The sequence below is a fragment of the Brachycentrus maculatus genome, unplaced genomic scaffold (assembly GCF_059751285.1).
Source record: "Brachycentrus maculatus isolate JH-2025_06_01 unplaced genomic scaffold, ASM5975128v1 h1tg000529l, whole genome shotgun sequence".
Classification (NCBI taxonomy): Eukaryota; Metazoa; Arthropoda; class Insecta; order Trichoptera; family Brachycentridae; genus Brachycentrus; species Brachycentrus maculatus.
Genome location: NW_028281275.1, coordinates 1,115,445 through 1,142,931, shown reverse-complemented (window position 1 = coordinate 1,142,931; position 27,487 = coordinate 1,115,445). Strand labels below are relative to the sequence as shown.

At 30.4% G+C, this 27,487-nt stretch overlaps 1 protein-coding gene across 4 annotated transcripts in view; it reads left to right on the top strand.

Moving 5' to 3' along the window:
* The window catches only part of CASK (peripheral plasma membrane protein CASK), a 753,263-nt gene that overhangs the window by 68,759 nt on the left and 657,017 nt on the right, over nt 1-27,487 (top strand). For all 4 annotated transcript variants that reach the window (XM_088272869.1, XM_088272867.1, XM_088272866.1 and 1 more), the window contains exons 3-4: nt 19,384-19,489; nt 22,235-22,312. In XM_088272869.1, coding sequence (XP_088128995.1) covers nt 19,384-19,489; nt 22,235-22,312 — 184 coding nt within the window. The remainder of the gene's footprint in view (nt 1-19,383; nt 19,490-22,234; nt 22,313-27,487) is intronic.

Genomic DNA, 27,487 nt, shown 5'->3' with positions numbered 1-27,487 from the left:
GACTTCATTTGCGAGCGAGTGCGTCATAATTGTAAAGAATGTGGATTGGCGTTCCGTTATCCTCCATACAAAATCTGCATACTGGGGAGTCATGAAGTCCATTTTTGTCACGTGTTTCCTCAGTCTGCAGTGTCCTGGTCCTGATTAGGATCCTTAATTGTTTTTTGCTAAGCTTTAGAGCTTATGTGGTGAATCTTTTGACAGATTATGAAATTTAAACTCTGGTTTATTGTATATATTTTTCTTCTGCCACCTGGTCTTATCCAAAATAAATTGGGCTAATAAGCTAGTACGATTGATGTGAACTTAAAAATGTGCGGTAGTTGTTGCTGTTTATGTATTATTTATCGAGTTGTGAATTTAAGCTCATCGTGTATTCAGACGCTCAAGAAATTGCCGACTCGCTACGGTCGCTTGGCTTTAGACGTAAGTTGTGTTTAACCGAGGGGTTTCAAAAAGTTTGTGGATGTGACTTGATTTTGGGATTTTTAGCGATTTATTCAACTTTTGGTTGAACCACAAAGTAGTGGCAATATTCATTGTTTTTATTATTGTTGTTGCATCAAGTGTTCCTTATTTCACGTTTGAAGAATTCGTTCAGTACTTTTTGACATCTCAACATAGATAGAGAAAATGATGGATGTCTGGGTATTTACAGGGCTTACGACACATCGTAGGCTAGTTTCAGTGATCACTTTATATACTTGTAACATTAAACATTGTATCTACAAAATTTAAACTAATAACGTTTATTTAATTTATTAAAATAACATTAAAATTTATATTGGAACTCATATATATCATATAATTCACACGTCATATATGTGTTAGTTGACGGCAGCATCAAAAAAAGTATTTTATTTATCAGACTCTTATTGTAAAATTCATGCAAGATCCTTCCTTCCTTAGGATCTATGAACAAGGATTTGGACACAGTAAAAATGCTGTAAATACATTCAGTTTAATGCAGTTTTTAATTATAAGCAATTCGTATTTCGTAATATAATAGTATTCTTACTTGTTAAAAAAAAAAATTTTAATCATTCAAATGTTATCGATGTATCTTAAACATAACTCCGAAAATGCTCATTGAAAGTAAAATAACGTAATGAAATTGTGAATTATCGAAAAAATCCAGATTTAATCCATATATTTGTAAATTTTTGTTTAAAGAAAATCTACTATTCGGATTTCCTAAAACAGATCTAAATTTGAAATATTCATGTATATGTTACCTGATATTTATTGTCATAATTATACAACCGGATATTTATTATGTCACTTAATATATAACAAATTTAGTTTATCGAATTCGTATACTAACTTCTAAATATCTTATCCAAACTGCCTTAAAATTTAAATTATGGAATATTTATTTTTAAAATTGTACAGAAAAAAATTACCATGGAAAAAATACATAATAATCCATTGACCATCACCGTCAAAATTTTATTTTATTTATTCAATACAGTAAAAAGAGTTTTTTTAAATAATTTTATGAATTTAAAGACATTTCTACTTTACAATCTTTAAATTAATTACACGTCAGTACTTTTTGAATCTCCCTCGTGTATGCTGAGTGAAATGTTTTCTGAACACACTGTAGCTCACGTAAGAGTTAATATCGTCTATGCAAACTCTCTAGACGCAGATGTAAGGCAAACAGAGCGATCGGTTGGATATAATTCGTTCAATCATATTTCTAATCTAAGCCGATACATTTAAATCACGTGTCGAAATACATACACGCAATAGGGACGTTCGGTTTAAATCGATTTTGGAAATATCGATGTTGATAAATGATTGTTTTCTGTTTTTCTGGTTGTGGTGAAAGGAGAGTTGATATTTTTTTCACGTTGTATCTTGAAACCCTTCGCAAAAGAAAGCTCCTTCGCAAAACCGGAACTGTAATAACGACTAAGTCTTTCTTCGGTTCTATTCTTTCGTTGGCAATTAAAGAAAATAAAAAGCAAAATAAAATAAATGTTGTAGTCTTCAAATATATACTTCCGGGATATTAAATGCTTTTTTTGACTGTTAGGAAAAGCAGAAAAAATACAAATACAGAAAAAAAACAGATACATGAAATATATTATTTATTGATTAAAAGTACCAGAATTGTGGTTTCGTGGTTAATGTCGCGGACTCTTTAAGTCAAAATTTCCGGGTTCGAACCCACTGTTCCACAATTTGATAATTATTTTTGAATGACCACTTTTTGAGTTTATGAATGTAAACACGATTAATTTCGAGAACTATATGGTAGATGTTCTCATCAACGGGTGAAAGTACAAACAATATGAAAATAACTCCTGTAATTGGAGATAATCCAGATTTTGTGAACAAGTATTTGGACACACCAGAAATGTTGTAAATACAAACATTTATTTTGTTAACAGATTGTTTTTTCAACTGTTGATGAGGAAAACGTATTTTATATCGAAATCTTCCAACGTGAGAACTATAATTTAAAATGAATTTTTTTTTTTGAGAAATGTGAAAAGTGTGCAAATATAATATTTTTATACCCAAAATATTTTTTTAATGTAATCAGAATTAAAGTTTTTATATTAAACCAATAAAATAACAAAGCATTTTGTAAGTAAGAAATAAACGGGGATCTATTTGAAATTCGCATAGTAAATACAATATATCAACCCATTCATTCTCCGATCATTTATATACTCTACTTATCCCCTTAAATAGTATTTTTTATTAATTTTTTTAAATCTATTACTTATCTTACCTGTTTAAACATAATACATATCGCTCACTCCTTTCAAGAACGTCATAAATAAAAAATCGTCAATTTTCAGTTGTACATGTTTTCGGAATGCCCAGAAAATGTACTATATCCCAGCAACATCGGAATATTTTTAACTTTATATTTACCCGCTACAGGACAGAAAGTATTGTTTTTTGCATTTTGAATAAAAGGTATTGTTTTTATTATTTTTTTTAAATATACTAAATATTTTTCAAATGGAGAAAAAACATTCAGGTTTTTTCTAAAAAGATCTGTTGCACAGTAAAAAGTTCAATAAGTGGCTTGATACATTTCATTGTATATTTAAACTTTAAAAACGATCTCCTGAAAAATCAAGTTATTGATATATGACGTTGTTGAAAGGAGTGAGCGATATGTTATAATCATATTATTATATTTTTCTAATAAAAATCGTAAATATTCATGTCGCGTAAGTTAGGGTATATTGCATAATTTTATCCTTCATATAATATTTATTGGCCAATTATGAACAAGATGTTGGCCAAAGTAGACTTCAAAAGAAACAAAAAAGGGGTATTCCGTCATGTGTCTAAACTAAATATTCATCGGACAGATCTCTTTGTCCCGAATAAATATTGCTCTTTCGTATTATTTTGACTTTGGAAAATGACTGTTATTCGACTTTACTTTATTTTATGGGAATACGTTTTACGTTTCATTGAATAATATAATATTTTTTGTCCCTATTATCTTGTTAGCCGTACAAATAATATAACGTAAAATTCATTATTATTAATATTACAGGTGTCTTGTCTTAACTTAACTTAACTTGTCCGCCTCCGTAGTGTAATGGTCAGCATGCTCGGCTACCGTTCTAGAGGTCCCGGGTTCGATTCCCAAGGGAGGTAAAATAAATATTAGTGATTTTTTTCACTGTCATATTTATTCAATATTACCCTGGACTGGTACCTGAAGCGGAGGGCTGATCGCCTTTCCTTCATGTGTAAACGATCAAGATGACACTGCGTTTATATGACGCAGTGCCCTATGCACCATTGGTGTGCGGATAAGGGTTTTATTATTATTACTTGTCTTAATTTGCCCGCTTCCGTCGTGTAATGTTTTTTCCCGGGTTCGATTCCTAGGAGGGGGGGGTCAAATAAATACAAGTATTTTTTTCACTCTAATGTTTATTCAATATAACCCTGGACTAGAGCCTGAACCTTTACTTCACGTGTTATCGATCAAGATAACACTGCGTTTATATGATGCAGTGCTCTATGCGCCATTGGGATATGGATAAGGGTTTGAATTAATGAATGTTAAAGATAATGGTAGCAGGTTGAAAAACTTTATTTTTTATACTAACAAAAGTTATTTTGACCAAAAGTTTGTGTTGGATTTAACATTGCGTCAATTTGTTGCAGTGCTCTATACACCATTTGGTGCTGTTAAGGGTCAAAAGTAATAGTAAAATTCAAGAAATTTGTTATATTTAATGTTTAAAATATCCAGGTGGTTATTTTAATTCACTGATACAGCGTATAAATGTATACTAAATAAAAATAAAATGATTTCATTAATTGATTCGTCAGTCACTTTGTGGTAAAATCTATCCATTTTTAATCAATGTTTTATTTAGTAAATACCACTATTTCTTAAAATCTACTGTAGATTAAAAAAAATAAATTAAATAATAATTAATTCTGCTAATTAAAAACCATCTTTTCATCTCACCAATAGATGTCTCTTGTGAAGTTGTATTGATTCAAGAACAATGTTTCAAAATTGGTTTATATATAAAGAACTTCCAAGAATTTGAGTAGTGTGGTTGTCAATAATGGGTATAATTGGTAAATGTTATACGTGTGTAAAGTGATCACTTAAACCAGCCTTTGACGGTCGTCAGCCCCATAAATGCCCAGACTTCTATATTCTTTTTCATCTTTGATGAGATGTCAAAAAATAATATTAATGTATGGTGTTACGATACACGCCACCGTGTAAAAGCTTCTTACGCGGGAAAGAGACAACGTTGTATAACCGCTACATGTTGGAAAGTAATGCATGCACCCATGTTACATGCGATACGACCGCTTTAAATGTCTTATCTACACCTGGCGCTATTGATCTTTGCTGTTTATTGATATTTGAACAGATAGGAATACGTTGTTGAGATGGGAATATCGAAGTATGGCCATTTGCAAGCTTCTGTACATGATATTCTTATCCATGTGTGGTACATTCATCGTCTCTCTTTCAATATATTTAAAAATCTATATGACCCTCCCTGTATAGTTATGTATGAAAGTGAAATATGGAGTTCGCAAAATAATGATGAAAGTAGACGGAATGCAGTTAAAGTGCCATCTCTCAGACAAATATACGGGGAAATGATGTATGAACATCTATTAAGATGTTCGAATGGTGTTACAAGGAAATAATGCACGGGTTAGATAAGCACTGATGGCAAAATTAAGAAAGGTGTGTTGAGATGGTTTGTGCATGTGAATTGAATGAGTGATAAAATAAAATTAAAGTAAATTGATTGATTGGCGAATGTAGTTGAAAATAAAATCAGAGGAAGACCGAGACAAATTTGTCATGATTAAATGTGAATGGAATAAATGAAGAAAGAACAGTAAAACAAGTTTATGAGGCAAATGTGGTTGGCAATAGAAGCAGAAGAGTACCGAGGAAACTTGTCATAATCAAGTATTTTAATTGCTTGAAAGTGGTCATGTTAGGAGTCGGAATAATCAGCGCGTATGTATGAGGAGATACATAAATTTGGAAGAGGCGAAGATTGTTTGCAAAGACAGACTCGTGCTGCGTTCTATTCTCTCTGCCGTTGTGCTATACAATCTGACATTGTAGTCAAAGGAAAGTTAACATTCTACTTATATTTTATTATAGTTTTGTCCAGGAATAAACCATGTTTGATACAATACCATAGCAAAGCCCTATTATGGCAGTATTTTACTAAAATGACACTGTTTTAATTTTTAAGATTTTTTAATTAATTTTTTAATTTAATAAAGTGCATTTAGACGAGGCTGAGAAGTGAGTGAATATGTATCTATGTTTATGTGTTTTTTTTTTAATATGACCATTTGGTATTTAATAAAAATTATATCTTTTGCTAGATAAAATTAAACTATGCCTTTCCTCTGGAGAACTCTAATGGACCCCTCTAAAAGGTATCATGCAATGTTTGTTGTATTATACATATTCTGGATGTCAAGCTATATAAATGTATGTTTTGTTCGTTGAAAATAATAAGAATTCATTACGACCCGAGAGTTTATATTCTCGTAAGGGTCTCTTTCCCTTTTAAACTTATTTAACAACCAACCTTTGTTGGGGTGAGTTCTTTTCACAATTTCTCAAGTGCTTCGCCGAAACGCGCTTCTCATTTTATTAGTCACAATGTTTTAAACGTGTTATTGAAGGCTTCCGTCAATTTCTTCAACTGTCTCGAAAAACGTGGAAAATCTTTTGTTACAATGAAATATTCAAAGCTTATTTTAACGTGATATTCGTAATACATTTATTACCAACTCCTTCCTAAAAGTTCTCCAGAAGTTTTCTTTAAAATTGTGAGTGCGAGAATAGTTGTATGTACTGATAATTAATAATGTTTTGAATTGTCTATTTTAGAATTTTGTTTTTATATTAATACTGTTCACCATATATGTATAAATATTTCAAAAAAAGGTAAATATTTTTGTTTTTATTATTTACACAAATATTTAAATTTCATACTATTTCTGTGAGCCTAAGCGGCTCACTAGCATTTGAAATATTAAATGAAATTGTGTTAGTAATAAATGCCGAGTATTTTTACAAAATTTATAGATTTCAAACATTCACTCTTAGACTGTGACTTTTATGCATTAAAAAAAGATAAAGTGAATAAAATAATTACAAAAAAAAATGAATCGTGAATTATACCTTGTAAATTAAAAAAAAATCAAGCAGCCGAAATTACATTAACCATCAAAATTAAGTGCGCAGCTCAGTTTTCGAAAAAAACTGTATTTTAACAGATAATTTTATCGAATTGTTATGGCTGAAAAAAAATTAATACATTTGTATAAATTTTATAAATTATTGTTAAATTACTAAAAATCTTTTTCTTGTATAACTATCAACAATGCATTATTCATGTAACGTTAGTTTTTTGGTTTGATTTTGTGTTTTTTGGTCGTAAATTACACAAAACAAATCTTTTTGATGTGGAAATATAAATATTATGAAAATGATTGTGAAAATAGACCTTTTAATTTTTCATCACTTTCTTAAAAACAGCTTTTAAATTATATTGCCTGTTTAAAATATTTTTATTGTTGGCTTGAGGTAGGTGGAAAAAAATTACAAAGTTCGTGTTGATTTCAATTAACACGCGGTATAAAAAGGTTAATGATTTCCTGGCTTAAATAATGTTAGGGTGTTTTGCTTTTTAGGAGAATAAGCTCGATAATTTTTTATCAGGGCGCGAGTTCACCTCTTGACAATTATAATTGAAATAATTTTCTACTTAAAACATAATGGTGACAAAGAAAAAATGCTAAATTGCCTCTAGAATATGAGAACAGTCGCACTGCAGTATTAAGGTACAATCATAATAATAATTAAAACGTGGTCAGTGATATAAGACGGTACAAATGTAAAGCACGTTTTGATTCACAAACCCCTTTGGTCACGTTGTACTGTGGTGACGAGTCGAATTGTAATTACATAGCTGTTTGTCTTACAAATATTATTTTCATGTGTGTGAGCAACGTTTAAATGTGAAGACGTGATTTGTTCATGGTATTGCCGTGGAGAAAGTGTCCTCTTAGATTTATGTATTTTTTGGATAACCTATTTTTAATTGAATATGAGGTTACCTTTGTAATAAAAAAAATATTGTAACGGTTAACTTAACATAAATTTGTTTAAACTTACAGTGTGATTTCTATATTAGTTGTTTATTAATTTCCGAACGCCTGATGAATATAGAAACAATTCCTCTATGTTCTAATGAAAAGAATTCTATATTGTTCAATAAAAAATAACTTTAAATTTGTAAAATTGCACTGAAAATATTTTTGTTTTGTTTGATTTCGGCAACATAAAGATGCCACTTTATATTTTTTTCAGTGTTTTGCTGCAACTGATATCGTTTCATTGATTGTCGCCTTGCTCAAAGGACCAAATTTCCCTTATTGTTTTAGTCAAACAATGAAAGTGACGAATATCGAATATACCGACGAATTTTTGAATATTTTTTGAGATTTGAATATGACGAATATAGAATCTGACGGATATTAATGCTCTGCTATTTTTATTTACTAATAGCCCTGTTAGTTTTTTTACCAACGTTTTATATTTATATTCAAAAGTTAACAAAAAAATACAAAGCATGAAATGATTTATTGATTATGTGAAACTCCACTGTTGTGGTTAAAAGTTTAAATGCTATTTTTTTATTATCATTATTTCTAATGGTCTTATTATGCTATTGTAAAAATTGGTTTGTAATGGACAGGTACGCAATATTCCTCGGTCTACAACTCTTTACGGCTGAAATTAATTGTGTATTTTCGCATAAAGTTAGCCCAAATTAGTTGACGTACAATAGAACAGTCGACAAATAATGGGGGGGCTTGTAGGTTTTAATGAAACTCCGAGTTATTTGTTTGTAAAATGCTAGTGTTTTATCCCTGTCACCGTTTAAAATAAACATACACGTATTAATACGAAAGACACGTTCGAAAACGAGCATTGTTTATTTTACAAATGTATTTACGCACTTATGAATTTTCTCTCATGTTTTGAGCTTATTTCTCACCCTTACTACCCTACTTACCGCATAGTCTCAGTTCGCTAAGTCTCTGGTAATGAATGAAGTTGAAATCATAGATATGTTTCTATCCTTAACATTTCTAATTGTGACGTATTTAGGTATATTTTAACATATTATGTTTACTTACATACACACTTGTTCTGTATAAATAGTGTAATATATCTTCTTATTCTTCTTCCTGGCTTCATACCAACTTATCGTCTTCGTAGACTGTCGGGGTCAGCTTTTCTCGTGCTCAGGTTGTAGGTCCTTCTATCATTGACAACGTCACCTTGACCATGCCTTCGAATCATGTTATCTTTCTCTAGCATCCATGAATTCTTGCATGACGATATATATAACGGGTGGCACAAAATTAATCACTCTGTTGATAGATGTTATAATTTTTGCAAATGGCGTCGTACGTCAAAAATATTTGATATTTATAATATTTATATAATATTTATAACTACACAGCTGCAGTATACACACAGATTTAGGGTGGTGCAAAATTAATAATCCATTTAATAAATAAATAAAAATATTTTAAGTGATGAATATCTTTATTTGGACCTTTTTTCTGTTTAATAGATAAGATGATATCCGTCATTTCACATTTGTGACCGTTTTATCAATTTGTTTGTATACTGCATCTGACTAGTTCACCAATGTCAAATTTGATTGACGTACGTCGCCATTTGCAAAAATTATATTGTTAGGATATCCAGCCTCTAACAAGACCCTCATCATATTTTGCATGAAAACGTTTAAAAAAAAACCTTTTTTATTTTTGAAATAATACATTCTATGCACTGCGCGACGGACGACATAAAGCTTCTGTCAATTTTCAGGCATTATGTTTAAGCCCCGGAGAACATTATTTTATATGTGTCGAATCTCTTTTTACGCGCCTCTTGTGCATACATCGATATTCAGAAAGTAATGCGATGAGAAATGTCACTTTCTTCTAGAGGAAATAAACGATGGAAGTAATACGAAATCTTTTGGCGCACGTGCCGTTGTGAATATCGGCTTTATCGTCCGTTTGTTACTATAATATATTGCATACAATTCTATTTATAAACATTAATAAGAATAAACAATTTTATTTGTACACGTATGTATATTGTTGACACGTATGTTATTTTTAATCCTTTGATTCCATTTTTACAGCCTGAATTACTTATATATAAATGTTAAAATGGATTTATTCATTGATTTAATTTTCACTATGTACATAATTACAAATTATAAATTATAATGTGCCCATACTGTTGCAAGGATATATTTCACAATATTATGAAACAACCACTTTTTGTTTTCCTTCCACAATTTTTTTATTTGACCAGTATTTTACTTTACTTATTTATAAAACAATTTGAAAGGAAATTGTTTATGACACGCAATCAAATACGATGGCCGAATGATGCGATCTATTTCAGATCTACCCACCCCCATCCTTCATTAATGAATGCTTTTATATACTCAGGTTCTTTTTTTATTGACATTATGGACAATACAACCAGGTTGTACAACTTTTTTCAAATTATTAAAAAAACATTGCCAAAAGAGTTTTTGCTTGATATGTTTCTGTGTTTTGGATCTTGTAGTTCTATGTAAGTTTCCATAAAGTTCTATTTGCGCTTTTTTCAGTTTTATAAAAAAATATTATGTTTAATTTTATTTTGTTTCAATTTATTTGTATACTTTAATATTATTATAAAATGGATATTATTTTTAGTAATGTAAAATACTTTAAACCGTATTTTAAATAAAATAGCATTATTTTTTGTTGATATCTTAATGTTAGTTAAAATGACGAAATTTACTCTAATAAATATCTATTGAACTATGAATTAAATATGTGATTTTCTATATCCGTAAAAAAATAAATTTTTGTTGACTTTTGTATCGCTGCCTGTCCAAATTCAATATACCAGTACTGAAGTTCAATAAATACGATGACGTATGCACTAGCAATCCTAAGGGTTTCAATCTTTCTCCACCCCTATCAAGGGTTCCAAATAAATTTGAAAAGTAACACGACAGGCGAAACGTCGAAAGAAAATTGGCTAATTCACAAAGGCGACGAGAGTAAAGAATCAATTTAAGTTATTTTTGTGTAGGATTTTTACAAGAAAAAAGCTTTTTCCTGCATACGCATTCACCCCACTTTTCTCATAGCTTGTTTATTTACGTTTTGTGTAACAATACAATTCGTATTGACGAATGAATAAGTACACATGTTTATCCTTCTTTATAGACATATTAATTTATCTTTCTCGTGTTTCAATTTATGTTATGCTTCAGACATTGTTGAATGTAATTTAAAAATAATGTACAAAATGCTGTTTTATTTTTGTTCATTGAATGAGCCAGCTTATTTCATGGGAGAACCAATGAAAAATTCACTTCAATTGCGGAAATAATAAAAACGACCAAAAAAATGATTGTGGACTTGTCGTAAACGTTTCCGAATACTCTTTTTACGATACTTCTCGATCTATTTTATTATACTTTTAGGATATAAAGTCAATATTTTAGGAGACTTTTCAGGAAAAATATGTTCACTTCATAGTGAAGATGTCAATACAACAATATTTTTTGTTGTTGTTATTGTGTATTATTATGTTCTGTTAAATATTGATTTGAGGAAGTTAATTAATGTAAATAAAACGCTGTTTTCCTTGGACTATATTTTGTAGTCGAAAAAAATGTTTATTATACAATACTTGTATGTATATATAATAAATAATTAAATAAAATTATTATTTTTAAATAAAGGCAGATAAACCGTGCATGAAAAATCCGAAAATGGATACTTCGTATAACCTTCGTACCCAAATGATACACTCTTCGGAAATTCACTTTTCTAACATAACTTTTTTTAATACAGTTTTTTATTGGTAAATACCACTTTCTTATAAATACTACTCCAATGTTGGTATTAACCAAGCAAAACTTTGTTTGAATATTGATAGATATAACCACAAAGCGACTGCCGAATCAATTAAAGAAAATATTATTTTTGTTAATTTATTATTAGATTAAAACCAATATTTTTAGCTTTTCCACTTTTTTATTTGACCAGCGACCGGAATACCCATTAGAAAAGAAACAATAGATGCCTTAATGTCTTGTCGATAAGATATGACTGCCGGGAAATTTACATTTCAGAGAACTTCGGACTCCCCCCGGATAACCACAGCGTAGTGGAAGGAGCCGTCAACCAGCATTTCCTGATACTTTGTTACATAATTTAAATTCATTTACAAAAAATGCAAATCTATTATAACTTTATATAAAATCGTGCTTTCAATACAAAAAAACCTTTATAAAAAATATTTTTAATATCATACAATACTTAAATTCACTCAAATTAAATTAATTTCTCATAAAATTATATCAAATCATGGTTATCAACTCCTGCCTTCTTTTATATATAACATAACAATTTGTATAGCCTCTCACCAGTCTGATGATGTCGGTAACGACGAAACCCGGTCGCTGGTCAAATAAAAAAGTGGAAAAGCTAAAAATATTGGTTTTAATCTAATAATAAATTAAAAATGCAATTCCATCACGAAGTGTCAGTGGATAATATAAATCTATTATTATTTTTGTATTTCCGTACTGAAGTCTTATGTAATAACTGAATCAGGTATTTCATCGATTCGATCCCGGAATATTTCCACGATCCTATCCTTCGACGTATCAGAAAAATGTTTGTCAGGAAAAAATATCACGGAGAACGTAAATGGTAGACAAATGACGAAATTTCTAAATGATCCCTCTGATTGTAAGGTTCGGATCTTAAATATACTACCCCCTGAGCCCTTAGCATTCCGGTCGAGTACGGTTTCACTAAAATAGGCTGTTTCTTAGATCCTGCAGACGTGTTTACTGCTCTAGTTTTTTAAAGATATAATCTGCCTTACCCTCGTTTACTGTTCTTTCGGAACCAACTTTCATTCGATGTTACTTTGTAACATTTCCTATGTGTGCTGTGGCGCGTTTTTTGCTGTAGCCAACAGTGACACAATCGAGCACGAACCCTTATTGTTGCTTTTTTTGCAAGCGTGTATTTTTTTGGAACATCACTGTGGCGATGAAAATATATTGAATCGTACATCGCAACACAGATGTTGAAGAAAATGGAAGTCTTGGAATTTACAGGGCTTATGAACTTTCACGAGAACGTCTAACCACTGTCAAAAGACGGAAAGTCACATACTCTGGCCACATATTCCGTGGAGAAAAACAAGCCCTTCTACAGCTTTTAGTAGGGGATAGGTAGAGGGCAGACGGGGATTGAGGCGTAAAAGAACATCATGGCTCAAAAATCTTCGACAGTGGTTTGAAATACTGGAGGCACTAACCCTCATCAGGCTAGCCCAGGATCGTGTGGAGTTTCAGGAGACGGTCGCCAAACTCCGATAGGATCGGCATAAGAAGAAAAACATAGGCTGGTTAAGTGATCACTTTATACGCATGTGACATTCACCATTCTACCCATCATTGCCAACCACACTAATCAAATTTTTGGAACTCATAAATCTCGCTTGGCTTGACTTAAATTGTGGAGTTATAGAATGTGTATGAATAATGGTTGAATGGGAAATGCGATGACTGAACATTTTCTGCAAATGCTTTGGGACTGTCTCGTGTCTGTCTGCTGTGCTGGTCGGGGATGTACAGGCGTTTGTGTACCGGCCAACGTCGGGTTGGAATCGGATCTAGCTGACTAACTGAACTAATTAAAATACCTTTCACTGCTTTCTTTGAAACACTTCTAAAAACTTGGTTTACTTTGAGACACTTCTAAAAACCAATTTGTATTAATTGAAATTGGCAATGACATGGACATTGAGTGCCCTGAAATGTAAATTTACAGTAAAATCGTGATACAATTTCTAAAAACTTCGTTTATAAAATAAATTTGCTTTGCAAGAGAGGTCTGTCAAGAAGCCTAGATGCTTCTGATCCAGGAATGCGGTTGGGAGAGTTTTCAATGTGATTCTTCATCTATGTTGAGATATCAATATGAAAGTAACTCCTAAGGGGACAGACTCAGATTTGTGAATAAGGGTTTAGACACACTTTAAATATTGCAAATAATTTACATTCGGTAAGCATATAGAAATTATTATTCTTCTTCTAAACCTTATCCGCACCCAATGGTGCATAGAGCACTGTATGGTATTGACGCAGTGTTATCTTGATCGTTACTAACATGAAGGCAAGGCTATCATCACTCATGCGTATCAGGAACCAATCCGAGGTAGTATTAAATAATTATTAGAGTATTAAATCACTTTTATTTAATTTCACCCCCCCCCCCTTAGCTTAATACGCTAACCATTACACCAGAGTATAAAGGTAGGTATATTTACGGCTGTGAAACATGGCACCTTACAAGGGCCCAGAGCAGCCGTGTACTGAGCTTTGAGAATAGGTGTTTGCGGAAAATTTTAGGCGTGTGGTGGTTTGACTTTGTGAGGAATGAAGAGTATAAGAGTGGAATAAGGCGTAGGACGCAGCAAATCTTGGTCACAACTGTCGTCAAGAAAAGGCGATTCAGTTGGCTTGGCCATGTACTCCGCGTGCCTCCTGAGAGCCTTAATCAAGCTTGCCTCTTTTACAAGGCATCAGGTTCGCGCCGCCCAGGACGACCACTGCTGACAATTCGTCGGCAGTTCTCGTCAGAGCTTCGGGACGCGGATCTAACTTGGGAAGATGCAAAGGAGCTGGCAGCCGACAGAAAAGCCTGGAGATAGTTTGTGGACTCCATATGCTCCACCAAGGGAGCGGATATGGTTTAATTAATTAATATTTTAAGCATTTCATGAGACTTGCTCACGAATGAATATGTTTTTTGGATAGTGTTCAGTTACGAAAACGGTGAAACATCCTGTTATATAATAATAATAATTTGGATAATTTGTATAGCGCCATTTTCGTAAAATACTACCTCAAGGGCGCTTATAAAGATATAGATAATAATAATAATAATAGGATGATGATGATAATGATATACAAAAAATAAATGGATTAAAACGTCGTCGATCGGCCTCGGGCCGTCGAGTCTGGAGCGGGGAAAAGATGACAAATTAAAACGCCTTCCTCTTGATCCTATGGGCTGGAAAATGGCCAAGGTGTTAGGCAGGACGCCTTCCTGAGCGATGGTCGTCACGCTGGAGGGCAGCTTGTTGAGCTCCTCGTCATTGTGGATGGCCAACTTCCAACTTCCAGACTAGCACAGTCGGGTTCAACACAGTTCAAACGGGACTTCGCTTTTATCCTCTTTTGACGCCTTTCCGTTATCCGACATGATTGTTTTGTCTCTGAGGTTTTCGTAGTTCGATTTCATTAAATTTAACCGTTTAAGCACACGTTCTAGGATCGTTATTGTCTTTGCACATTTTTATTGCAGTCATTTATTCCCGAGAAGGTAGGGGTTTCGGATGAATACACTATGGTCGTAACGTACCCTTAAGGGACTAACACAAAGCACTTTTTAACGCCCGATGGCCACATGTGTTCATTCGGCACAGATTCTTAGAAATACACTACATCGTTTAGGACCGCATTGCTATATTGAAGGACGCAATGATATTCTTGATGCACTTTCATCAGTTAACAGCTAACCTTTGTAAAATTATAACTTTTAACCATTTCAAGTTAATACCAATCACAATATTTATAGACGAGCAAAAAATTGCAGACTTGAGATGTAAATGTCCGGAGAAAATTAAATAAATGATGGAGCGTGGTCCCTCAGCAGCCGCGTCGGGCGCTCGAGGAACCCACATTATATATCGAGAGATTTGAGGCTGTGTGCGAAATAAACCACCTTTAATTTCCTTTTGGTTTGCAGTTTCCTCCCTCGGAAATACTTCCAGGAAAAGGAGTATTAAAGCATCCTTCGACCTTACAGCTTTAATACCATCTTCCGATCTTAACAATAGCTAAAGGAACAATGTCCAAAAGATTTATTGCCCAAATTTATTTAAAGTTGAAGTGAATAAATAACAGCAGCCGTCCGAAGAATATTTGGCATCGTCAGGTGTATCAAATTCCTCAATTTTGTACTTTTGGAATGCGGCACTAGAATTATATAAAAGAAATGTTTTCATATGAAATTTGTACTTTTAGTTTTTGTTATTTATTTATTATTTCTCTAAATGTTAATCTTTATCGGTAAATATAAAATAATAAAAATAAAAGTAAATATGCTTTTGGTAATGAACATTCGATATTATATATTGATAGGCATTATGTTCGTAGAATGGTATGTTGATTATAAAAAAAAACAACTTGTATTGTACCACTTATTGAGTTTTATTTCATTACGCACGACTAGTTTCAAAAGCTTTTACTATTCACCTGTCGATGAAAACAACTGTTGTTTTCGAAACTAATCGTGTGTGATGAAATAAAAACTTAATAAGTGGTATTATATAAGTGTTCAGTAAAAAAAGGACATTCGAGTTTCAAACCAAAAAGGTTTAAATTTTACTTGGTTAATATCGCTATTTATGTTATAACATTATACTGACACCTATTTCGATCCATTTTCATGTTTCCACTGATAAAAAAAATAACATCTCCTTCCCCTCCTCATACTTCAACGTCCCAAAAGCGCATCTCCTAAATTTATGCTTTAAAAGTTTCACGTAAGGTGTTTGATAATAATATTGAATGCATCGAAACACGCGTGAATAGATTTTGATAAACAATAGTATTTACAGAGTAAAAATTTAATTTAAAATAAAACGACGATCGATCGAATAAATGAATATAAGTTAAGAGATTGTTGCTGTTTATACTTTTGTTTTATGAATTTTTATTGTTTATAATTTCAATATATTTAATATTTCAAACAAAATAATTTTTTTGCACAGTTATTCTCTTTAAATACTAACTTTTACAAGAAAATAAGTTCAATTATTTCTCCCGAGGTTCAATATTTTTTTTTATTAAATTAATATTTTTTCACAATAGCCCAAAATGTTGTATTTTTCATCTGTTGAATATGAAAATAATAAAGAAAATTACACAACCTTATACCTACAACGAAAGAATGAGAAGGTCTTGCGAAAAGGTCGCATTGTTATAAACCCTTTTAGGCCGGAGAGGGGTTGGGGAGGTTAGCAACCCTTACGTGTGCGCTGGTGCGCGATTTGTGAACAGATAGATTGTTTGTTGGTCACGTGCGGACGTAAGCTCGACTATGCGCACCACCGTTTTACTGTTCATACTATACACTTAGTAGGTATGTATATTTCTTTCACTAAGCGATTCCAGAACATAATTTCATAGTAGGTTTTGCGGCTTATGAACGTAAATGCTAAATGAAATTTTCGGGACAAATAACTATTTATTTCATTGATTGATTCGGCAGTCACTTTGTGGTGAAATCTATCAATTTTTAATTTAGTTTAAAAGTAATTCAAACGAAAAATCAAACAATAGAAATTCGTAAAAATAAATCCATAATAATATGACAATAATTAAAACCATGCCCCTATGTTCATGACCCTCATAAGAATATTATTGAGAAATGAAAAAAAAAACAAAAAAATAAATAAATAAAATAAAAAATATATAAATATATATATATATATATATATATATATATATATATATATATATATATATATATATATATATATATATATACATATATATATATATATATATATATATATATATATATATATATATATATATATATATATATATATATATATATATATATATATATTTATATATATATATATATATATATATATATATATATATATATATATATATATATATATATATATATATATATATATATATATATATATATATATATATATATATATATATATATATATATATATATATATATATATATATATATATATATATATATATATTTATATATATATATATATATATATATATATATATATATATATATATATATATATATATATATATGTATATATATATATATATATATATATATATATATATATATATATATATATATATATATTTATATATATATATATATATATATATATATAAATATATATATATATATATATATATATATATATATATATATATATATTATATATATATATATATATATATATATATATAAATATATATATATATATATTATATATATATATATATATATATATATATATATATATATATATATATATATATATATATATATATATATATATATATATATGTTTGAAAATGACGCGGAATGCATCGAAACACGTGTCACAATAGATTTTAAGGAATAGTAGTATTTACTAAGTAAAACTTAAATTAAAAACTATTTATTTGATATTATTTTAAATATAAATTAACCGATTATCATTGGCATGAGTATCTTCAAATTTAGGGTAGCTCAGTCGCTACGTACCGTAAATGTTTCGCATCCTGAATTTGACTATCAATGACCCGCCTTCCCGTCAATTATAAAATACAAATTGATGTATTTAATTAATCCAATTACATTTCGACCTTCGCCCATAGCCAACAGCTACGTAATTGTGTATCTGTTTCTACATAGATATAGAGATATGTGATGTTTACACGTTCAACTATTGATTAAAAAGTAGGAATCCCTTTAACTGGATATTTGTGAATATTTTGCTTCGATCAAGGAAATTAAGAGCGTAAGAGATTAGAGACCACAGATGGTCTCAAATGTATATTGACTTTTTATTTATTTATCAAAGCCCCAAAATTCAAATTAATCGTGGTATCTTTATTATCATCGTATAGAGAAGATTTTGGCATTTAATTTTTTAAGATAATATCATTACAAAGTTGGTCCCGATTGCGTTCTGGAAAGTCCATTCTAAAAACACAATTTCCTATGACGCGTTTATACATTTCGATCGTTATGGCGCAAACGACGCGAGTAATGTTGGCTTCCAATGAACATTGAGACTCAAAGCATGAGGATGGTTTTGAGAATAGTGGGCTCACTAGGTGTATTATGAAAACCATTAGTTGCTTTAAACGTGCGAAACACATTCTTCTACTGAACGCGAATTTTCGAAACACAATTGAACGATTTGTAAACGTTGTTGCGGTGGCTTTCCATGATAAAATGTCGAACAATACTGGACAAAATTACCATGATAGTTCGACACGACTCAAACGTGATCTGTCAATAAAAGTTTATTGAAAAAAAGGTTAAAATGAATCATCCTATTTTTTTGTACATTTGTCCTTAACACGTTAAACGCCATCACTAAAATTTGTCAATTCTGAAATTCGCAAAAAAATCTATTCTGTAATGTACGTTTTTTAGTAATAAAATGTATTTAGTTTATTTAATTTTTTGATTTAATGATGGGTTCTATGGTTAAATTTTTTGGATAAAGCTCTTTATTGAAGTCACTTAAGCCCCCCATGTCGCTGCGGTCCTACAAAGGAAAGATGAGCTGTTTACGTACGGTGTGAACAAACGAATCGAACAAATAAAAAAATAATATACTTTACCCTTTGTTTTAAACCGTGAATTGATTTTTATGGTTTATTATTAGATTAAAACCAATATTTTTAGCTTTTCCACTTTTTTATTTGACCGGCGACCGGGTTTCGTCGTTACCGACATCATCAGACTGGATGATGTCGGTAACGACGAAACCCGGTCGCTGGTCAAATAAAAAAGTGGAAAAGCTAAAAATATTGGTTTTAATCTAAGAATAAATTAAAAATGCAGTTCCATCACGAAGTGTCAGTGGATAATATAGATTTTTATGGTACTGATTTGCTTTTATTTCCCTTTTTTCAGATCTTAAAAGAGAAGCCACAATATGTCACATGCTGAAACATCCTCATATAGTGGAGCTGTTGGAAACGTACAGCTCAGAGGGAATGCTTTACATGGTATTCGAATAGTAAGTATTCAACATTTCAAAATATCTAGATATTTAACATATATCCGCAATGATATTTTTTTGTGTTTGTGTATTATGTTCATCAGATGGCGCTGCCATTGCGGCTGAGCAAAATGTTTTTCAAAAATCATTTCTTGACTTGTTACAGGTTTCGAAAAATTTTAAATCAATATTTGAATAATTTGAGGAGTTTTAATATTTTCAAAAATTTATCGTTATTCATTTACTGAATAAACACCCCTTTTTTCTTTTATCATTTATTTTTTTAAACCTTGTTTTAAATGAAATTTTCAGAGGTTTTTTTTAAAATTTTAATTGTTGGTTAGAATATCCAAAATTAAACACGGTTATTGGATTGACTTATCCTCTATTTACATATTTGTATATGATAATATGTGACGTGTTTCGTTTTGACACTCTAATGAGTGTTTGATAATGTTTTTATAAGACGAAACGCGTCACATATGTATGTATTATCATATATACATATGTAATGAAAAGAAGAATTCAATCCAACAACCGTGTTTAATTTTGGATGTATTATATTATCCAATAATTCAATATGGAATTCTACCAACTGTCTGCAGTTACAATAAATACATTACTTTTTAAGTAAACGGTTTATTTTCTTCCCTATCTTTTAAATCAACTAATTTGTTCAATCATATACGACAATATGAATCAAAGAATGTATAGTTTGTTGACATCTCATGAAAGATGATGAAGAATATGGAAGTCTGGGAATTTACGGGGCTGACGACTGACATGGGCTGGTTTAAGTGATCACTTAACATACGTGTAACATTCACCAATTGTACCCATTATTGACAACCACACAACTCAAATTCTTGGAAGTTCTATATATATATATATGAACCAATTAAGAAACCTTATTCTTGAATCACTAGAGACATCTATTGGTGAGATGAAAATGAAGCTTTTTATTGAATAGAAATTCTTATATTAGTATATGAGGTCCGAATCCTGAATTATAATTTCTTCATCATATTTGATGAGATGTCAAAAAATAATATAATGAATAACTCCTATAATCGGAGATAATCCAGATTTCTGAACAAGTATTTGGACACACTCAAAATGTTGTAATCAATGAATGTATTGTAAACTCCAAAAAGCAATCTGTTTATAATTTGTACTACAATTTCTACCATTTTTTCAATTCAATTCAATTTATTCAATAAAAAATAATATATACATAACAAACAATATTCAAGGCGTATATATTAAAAGTAAGCAATAAGACTTAAAGGTGTAGAAGAATTCCGCTTCGGAAAACTCCTTCGGACACATGGAACAGATCAATATCCAATGTGATATTGTTCAACATAGCGGTAGCTCTTCCTACAGGCATAACCATCGGCAGGTTGGTCCTGTGTATAGGAATGTGAAACAATCTATGCCGACGCTGTCTTAGGTAACTATCGGGAACATACAGACCAATGCTCTGGATAATTTCAGGATTATCGATCATACCGCGCAACAACAATTTTCTATTGCTTACTATAGCGGTTCTACTGAATGTCACTGTTCACTGTTTTCATTCATTTATATTTATTTATATATCTGAATTTAGTTTTAAGGATAGCATTTTTAAAGAAACATCGTGACTGTCTCCACATATAACGCATCAAGGAGAAACTTTTATTTTTTCGTTCTTTAATAAAATATAAGTTTTCTTTTCATAAATATTTGAATTAGCCTAATGGACCAAAGATCTAGGCTTATCCGGGATCATAGAGGGGAGAAATCTTCAAAGTTTTTGTTGCTACCTTCTAGTAGCTTAAGGGTTGTGTAACTACCTATACTGTGTATCCATTTCAATGAAGCCTTAAGAATACTTAAAAATACAAACAGAAATATCTTAAATATGGATACATCAAAATATAATACAGAAACCAACATAAAATTAAATAAAAAAACAGTAACGTATGCCAATGTTCATGAAAATTTAACGAAAGAAAGAATAATAATTTATGGATATCTTACTTTTTCTCTTTAAATAAAACTTGTTTTATTGGTTATAAAAATAAAATAATTAAATTATTTTAAGTGATAATATTGAACCGATAAAATCACAAAAATCCATGATCAAAAGATGTTAATTAAAAAAAACTCCAAGTGGTTTTTGTGGACATGCGTACGCTGACTATTTTGGGGAATTACGTAATTAGTTTTTTTATTTCTTGTTTATGAATTTTTTTCTTCGTTAAGATCTGTATTTCTTTATTTTTTTTGTGACACGTTTTCCGGTACATTCATCTTAATTATTACAACTGACTTACGCAAAACAGATTGAATAAAATGTATTTATTATGTAAAATTTTACTGAAAATAGATCGATAAATATAACTACAAAAATACTTTAATTACCGAATCGGTTAATGGATTTTAAATCATCTTATATTAATAATTTTATTAAAATACATTTCTGTTACTGTAATATGAAAATGTGATAACAGAATTGTGTTTTAATGAAAGTAACAAATATCTTACGAAGTATCTAAGTGAAAATTGTTCCAAGTTATATTAGGGATGTTTTACACTTACATCCTAACATATTAATTCGCTTACTTCAACACTGTAAATATATTGCTAAGGGCGCGTGGAGAAGGGGGTGTAAAGAATGAGACAGGAAGAGAATTTTGCCATATATTATATAGTACATCCATGTTAGTTACGATATAACAATATTGTGTAAAATAAATATGTCATTATTATTTTCAGTATGGACGGATCAGATCTCTGCTTCGAGGTAGTCAGAAGAGCGATGGCTGGATTCGTTTATAGTGAAGCTGTAGCATGGTAAGTTTGACATACTTTTACTAATTTACCACATTTTCCAATACCATTAAGGGTAGTAATAAACTGCAGGTATAGACCATTATTTGTTTTTTTTCTTTCTTTTATATATATTCTAAGTTTTGAGGCATATGAAATGTTTCTGTACGAGTTTCAGAACGATAAAAATTCAGGACTCTATATACCATAAATATATTGTATGAACGCTATGCTGAGTTTATATTATTGAGTGCTTCAAGGCGGCTCCGTAAATTTAAGGATAGTTGAGTAGTTTTAAAAAATCAATATAACATGATGGAATTATTTACCTTATTACGTACGAAACTAAGGGCTTTAAAATATACCATCATTTTTTTCGGGCTTGTTAGGTTATTTGTACAAATATTATATCATACATATCAGATTATGCGCTATTTTTTTTTTTTTTTTTTTTTTTTATTTATTTATTAGATATATGTAGAGTATGGATTTTCGAAACCAAACCGGATACAAGTGTTATTTGAAATAAAAAAAACATTCTCCCAGACATAAACACACCTCAAATTTTGTGGATAAAATTAAAATTGAAAGTCACTTTTTCGGGCGTCTCGAAGTATGTAAAATAATCCAATTAGGATCTCTTGCATAGGTACATTTAATAAAAGTGTATCTGACAAATAAATGGTTTCTCAAACCAATCATAGATGTCTACCGTGAATTTAAACGCGGAACGTTATGAGATTTATGATAAACGTATGAGTTCCAAAAAATGAGTTGTGTGTTTGTCAATCACGGGTAGAATGGTGAATGTTACATAAGGGTAAAATGATCACTTAACCTATGACAGGTCATACGCCATGTTAATACCGAGAATTCCATATTCTTCATTATCTTTGTTGAGTTATCAAAATGATTTGCATAATTTGATCAATACTAGAAGAACATTTCAAGTATTTTATTTAAAATAACGACCAGTTTGGAAATTCCCATTTTTGAACATGTACTTCAAAAGCTACGTGGTATTTATAAGAGTGTTTCTTTTTATGGTATCTCTCTCAAATCAATTATACAGGGCGACCTTTTTTAATCGAATTCAATCAGTCGCTCGTTGCTCGCCAATTTTATCGTGCAATATTTAAGCAGTACCCTATTGATTAGGGTACAAAAATTCAAGCTCCATTTCAACCCTTAAAAAAAATCTCGATATTTTTCCGATTGCTTTTTAATTAATTTGTTATTAGTATTCTTGTCGTTCAAATTCAGAAAGCCGTATTAACCGCTTGCGGGTATAATTCTGTTATATTTGAACAAGTGAATTATTTATTTATTTATTTATATAAAAATTAAAAACTTTATTTGTATGAACGATTTTGCCATATTTTTACAGACGAAGATATATTTTTTTTGAAGAAGAACATGTAAGTCATTTGTACGTGTAAGTGTGGTTATCAATAATGGATAGAATTGGTGAATGTTACACGTGTGTAAAGTGATCACTTAACCAACCCCATGACGGTCGTGAGCCCTGTAAATGCCCACACTTCCATATTCTCCTTCATCCAGTTAAGATGTCAAAAAAATATTGGAAAAAATAACTCCTAATCGGAGATAATCCAGATTTGCGTATTTGGACACACTTATAAACGATTTTGCGTTATAATTACATTAAGATGAAGCGAATATCACTATTGTCTAATATGAAAAGTGTGTCACTGTGTTTCTGATGACAGGTCTTTAGAATTGTCGTTGTTGTATAATATATCATTGTATTGTTATGATTTTCCGGCCTCTCACAAGACCCTCATCATTTTCTCTGCTTGCTCAAGTAACAAACTTAAAGTATCCATGCTCGTGTACTATATATAGTCTAAAGCTCATTGTCCTTTATTGATTGGTGTCAATAATGAATGGGTTCTCGTCGCGGCCGCGCTATATATACCTCCAGGATTGTTGGAATGGTGGTTGACAGTAACCGACAGTCATCCCGTCTAAGTTTGCCACACTTTCTCGGGGTTTGCGGTTAAACGGGTTAGTTTTACTTACCGAACTAAAAATAGTACATCCAATATCCACCCTCGATGTATAGTTTTACCTATAAATTTATTTAACATCTTGCAGCGTTAAAAAACAGGGTTTTGCGAATGCGACTTTAATAATCAATACAATAAGTATGTCTAAATTTTTGTTCAAAACAATGGAATTTCCTCCATTTAAGAATCGTTCATATGAAATTTCTATCAATATCTCACCATAGTAATTGAAGTTTTTTTTAACGAAAATGCCGCTGAAGAAATTATCTAAATTTATTATTATTATTTATAGATAAAGAAATCTATGAGATGAAAAAAATGGGATTATGCGTTTATACAGGATACAAAATATTAAATAGTAAATAGAAAAACAGGTCTAAATAATTAATAAAATCGTTTTTTAAATAAATTAATCCCAGCGTTTCCTTGTATGGTATATGAAAAAAAATTGAAAGTATTTCACATGAATTCATAAATTCTACTAATAAATTAAAAATTGCCTTATTCTTAACATGTTCCTTGAGAGTTAATTATGGAAAAAGTTGAGTATTGTCACAACTTTCCGAAAATTTGATTATGTGGTTGTCAATCATGGGTCGAATGCTACATAGTTTATAAAGTACTATCATAATTCACTGAGTCATCCAACGATATGTCGTAAGCTTTGCAAATAGCCATATTTCCATATTGCTATCCCAAAAACATCTAAGTTAAGATATCTGTAAACATGTTACAATTGTTTTTTATTCTTATTTATTTTTAATATACTTATTTAGTCAAAAATATAACACAATTTAGATAAAAATACAGAAAAATAAAAATTACCCTCAGAATAAAACATTTTTTACCACATATTTGTCTAAATATTTGTTCACAAAGTGTGAAAGTAGTATATAAAACAATTCGGAAAGAATCTTACATATATTTCATGAATGTTTTTACTAAATAAAAAAAACATACTCAACCACCATAGAACTTTTAATTTTAAATTATATATAGAACCTCCGAAATTTAAGTGGTGTAGTTGTTTATGGGAAGAGTACTGAATATTGCACGTGTAAGTAATCACTTAAACCAGTTTATGACAGGTCGTAGCCCCTTTACATACACGTACTTTTTTGTTCCTTTTTATCTGTGTTGAGATGTAAATTTTTTTATTAAATAATTTTTTATATGAATTCTTCATGTAAGTATGTAAATTTTCAATGGACCAATAATAATTATTTTATCAGCTGTATACCCTTAAGAAGTTTTTTTTAATGATAATATATCTCTTTAATTATCTAAAATTTTTATTGGATGGTATTGCGTTAGAAGTAGAATATATTTTTTTCTTCTTATCCTTGCAATTTCTGTGGAATCATGAAATATATTATGAATAATTATAATAATTATAATATTCCCACTTACTAACAACCCTGTTTTATCTCTCTCTTCACTTGTTTCCGCAATTTGTCTTTTTTCCGCGGTTATTGGAGTTGGAGGAGCTCTCAGACCGTCCCTAGAAGATTGGATTGAGATTAATAGTCTCCGTTGCAGATGCTGGGAAGAATAAATCAAGTAATTTCATACTATTGCACTAGCGAAGGAGATGTGCAACGAATATTTATTCATAATGTTGAGTATAAATTTATTAACATCTTTCATTGCTTTCGAGGATTATTCTGCACTTTTTATTTTTTGTTAGGGAAAATGGAGATCTTTGAAATGAAGAATAGAAATGAAAATGATATCAGTTTAAAAGTAGATTTAACTTAATATTGCATGCATTCTTGAATCATGTTTAACGGCTGATTTTTGGGAGGGAGATTTGAAATTTCCCTAAAACAGCCTGTCACTTAACTTGTAATTCAGTAAATAGTATTATTTTTTTTACAATCATTATGATCACATTTTGGTATTTTTTTCTTTTACAATATTCGAAATGCGTCATATTTTGTATATTAAAAGCATTGATAACTTATTATTTTTTAACATCTCATCAAAGATGAAGAATAATATGTAAGTCTGGGCATTTACGGGGCTGACGACCGTCATAGGCTGGTTTAAGTGATCACTTTACACACGTGTAACATTCACCAATTCTACCCATTATTGACAACCACACTTCTCAAATTCTTGGAAGTTCAATATATATGAAACAATTTAGAAACCTTGTTCTTGAATAACTAGAACTTCACTAGACATCTATTGGTGAGATGTAAAGAAGCTTTTTATTATCATCTTTGATGAGATGTTAAAAAATAATATGAAAATAACTCCTGTAATTGGAGATAATCCAGATTTTGTGAACAAGTATTTGGACACACTCAAAATGTTGTAAACATTGATAACTTTGTGGTATGGTAATAAAACACTCTCCTTATCATCCATTGTTTACTTTGTGTAATACCACTTTTATAAACACTAATTCGTGACTCCCGGTTTCGGAAAATTATTCCATCGTCAGGTCATTAAAATAAAATTACTACAATTTGACATTTTTACAAAAATAAAATTTAGAAATAGAAATTTTACATGTAAATAAAACTGGTCTTATTTCGATAATCTAGAAAATTAGAAATTAGTAAAGCAATCAATAAAGACTTATCCATGATAAACTATCAACATTTATAGAAATATAAAATCGTAATAATTTTATTGAAATAACCTTACGTTGGAATGATTTTCCGAAACCGGTAGTCACGAATAAGTGTTTATAAAAGTGGTATTACACAAAGTAAACAATGGATGATAAGGAGAGTGTTTTAAAATTAAATACATTTAATAAAATAAAAATGCATTGTATTTTATAATATTCGAATAAATGCGAGTATTATCCATATTGCAAGAACAGAAAAAAATGTCGCGTTTTAGTTTTTTTTAAATATTTCTTTTATTTATTTATGTAATTAATTCTTTCATTAATCGATATCGTAAATCGGTGAATTTGTGAATCGGAACTGCATTAATATGGGCTATAACAAACCGCGCGTTTAACAGATAGTATGAAAAATAAGCAATGATTGATTGAATTGTTCCAGTGAATAGAATATTTGAAATGATTTATTTGGGCAATCTATTCTCAATCACGTCCTACCGCCCTATTTTCTGTTCCCCCCATTACCAACACTTGAAAACCAAAGTGAATGGTTCATTTTATCATAACCGATTCATTATTTTTCCTCCT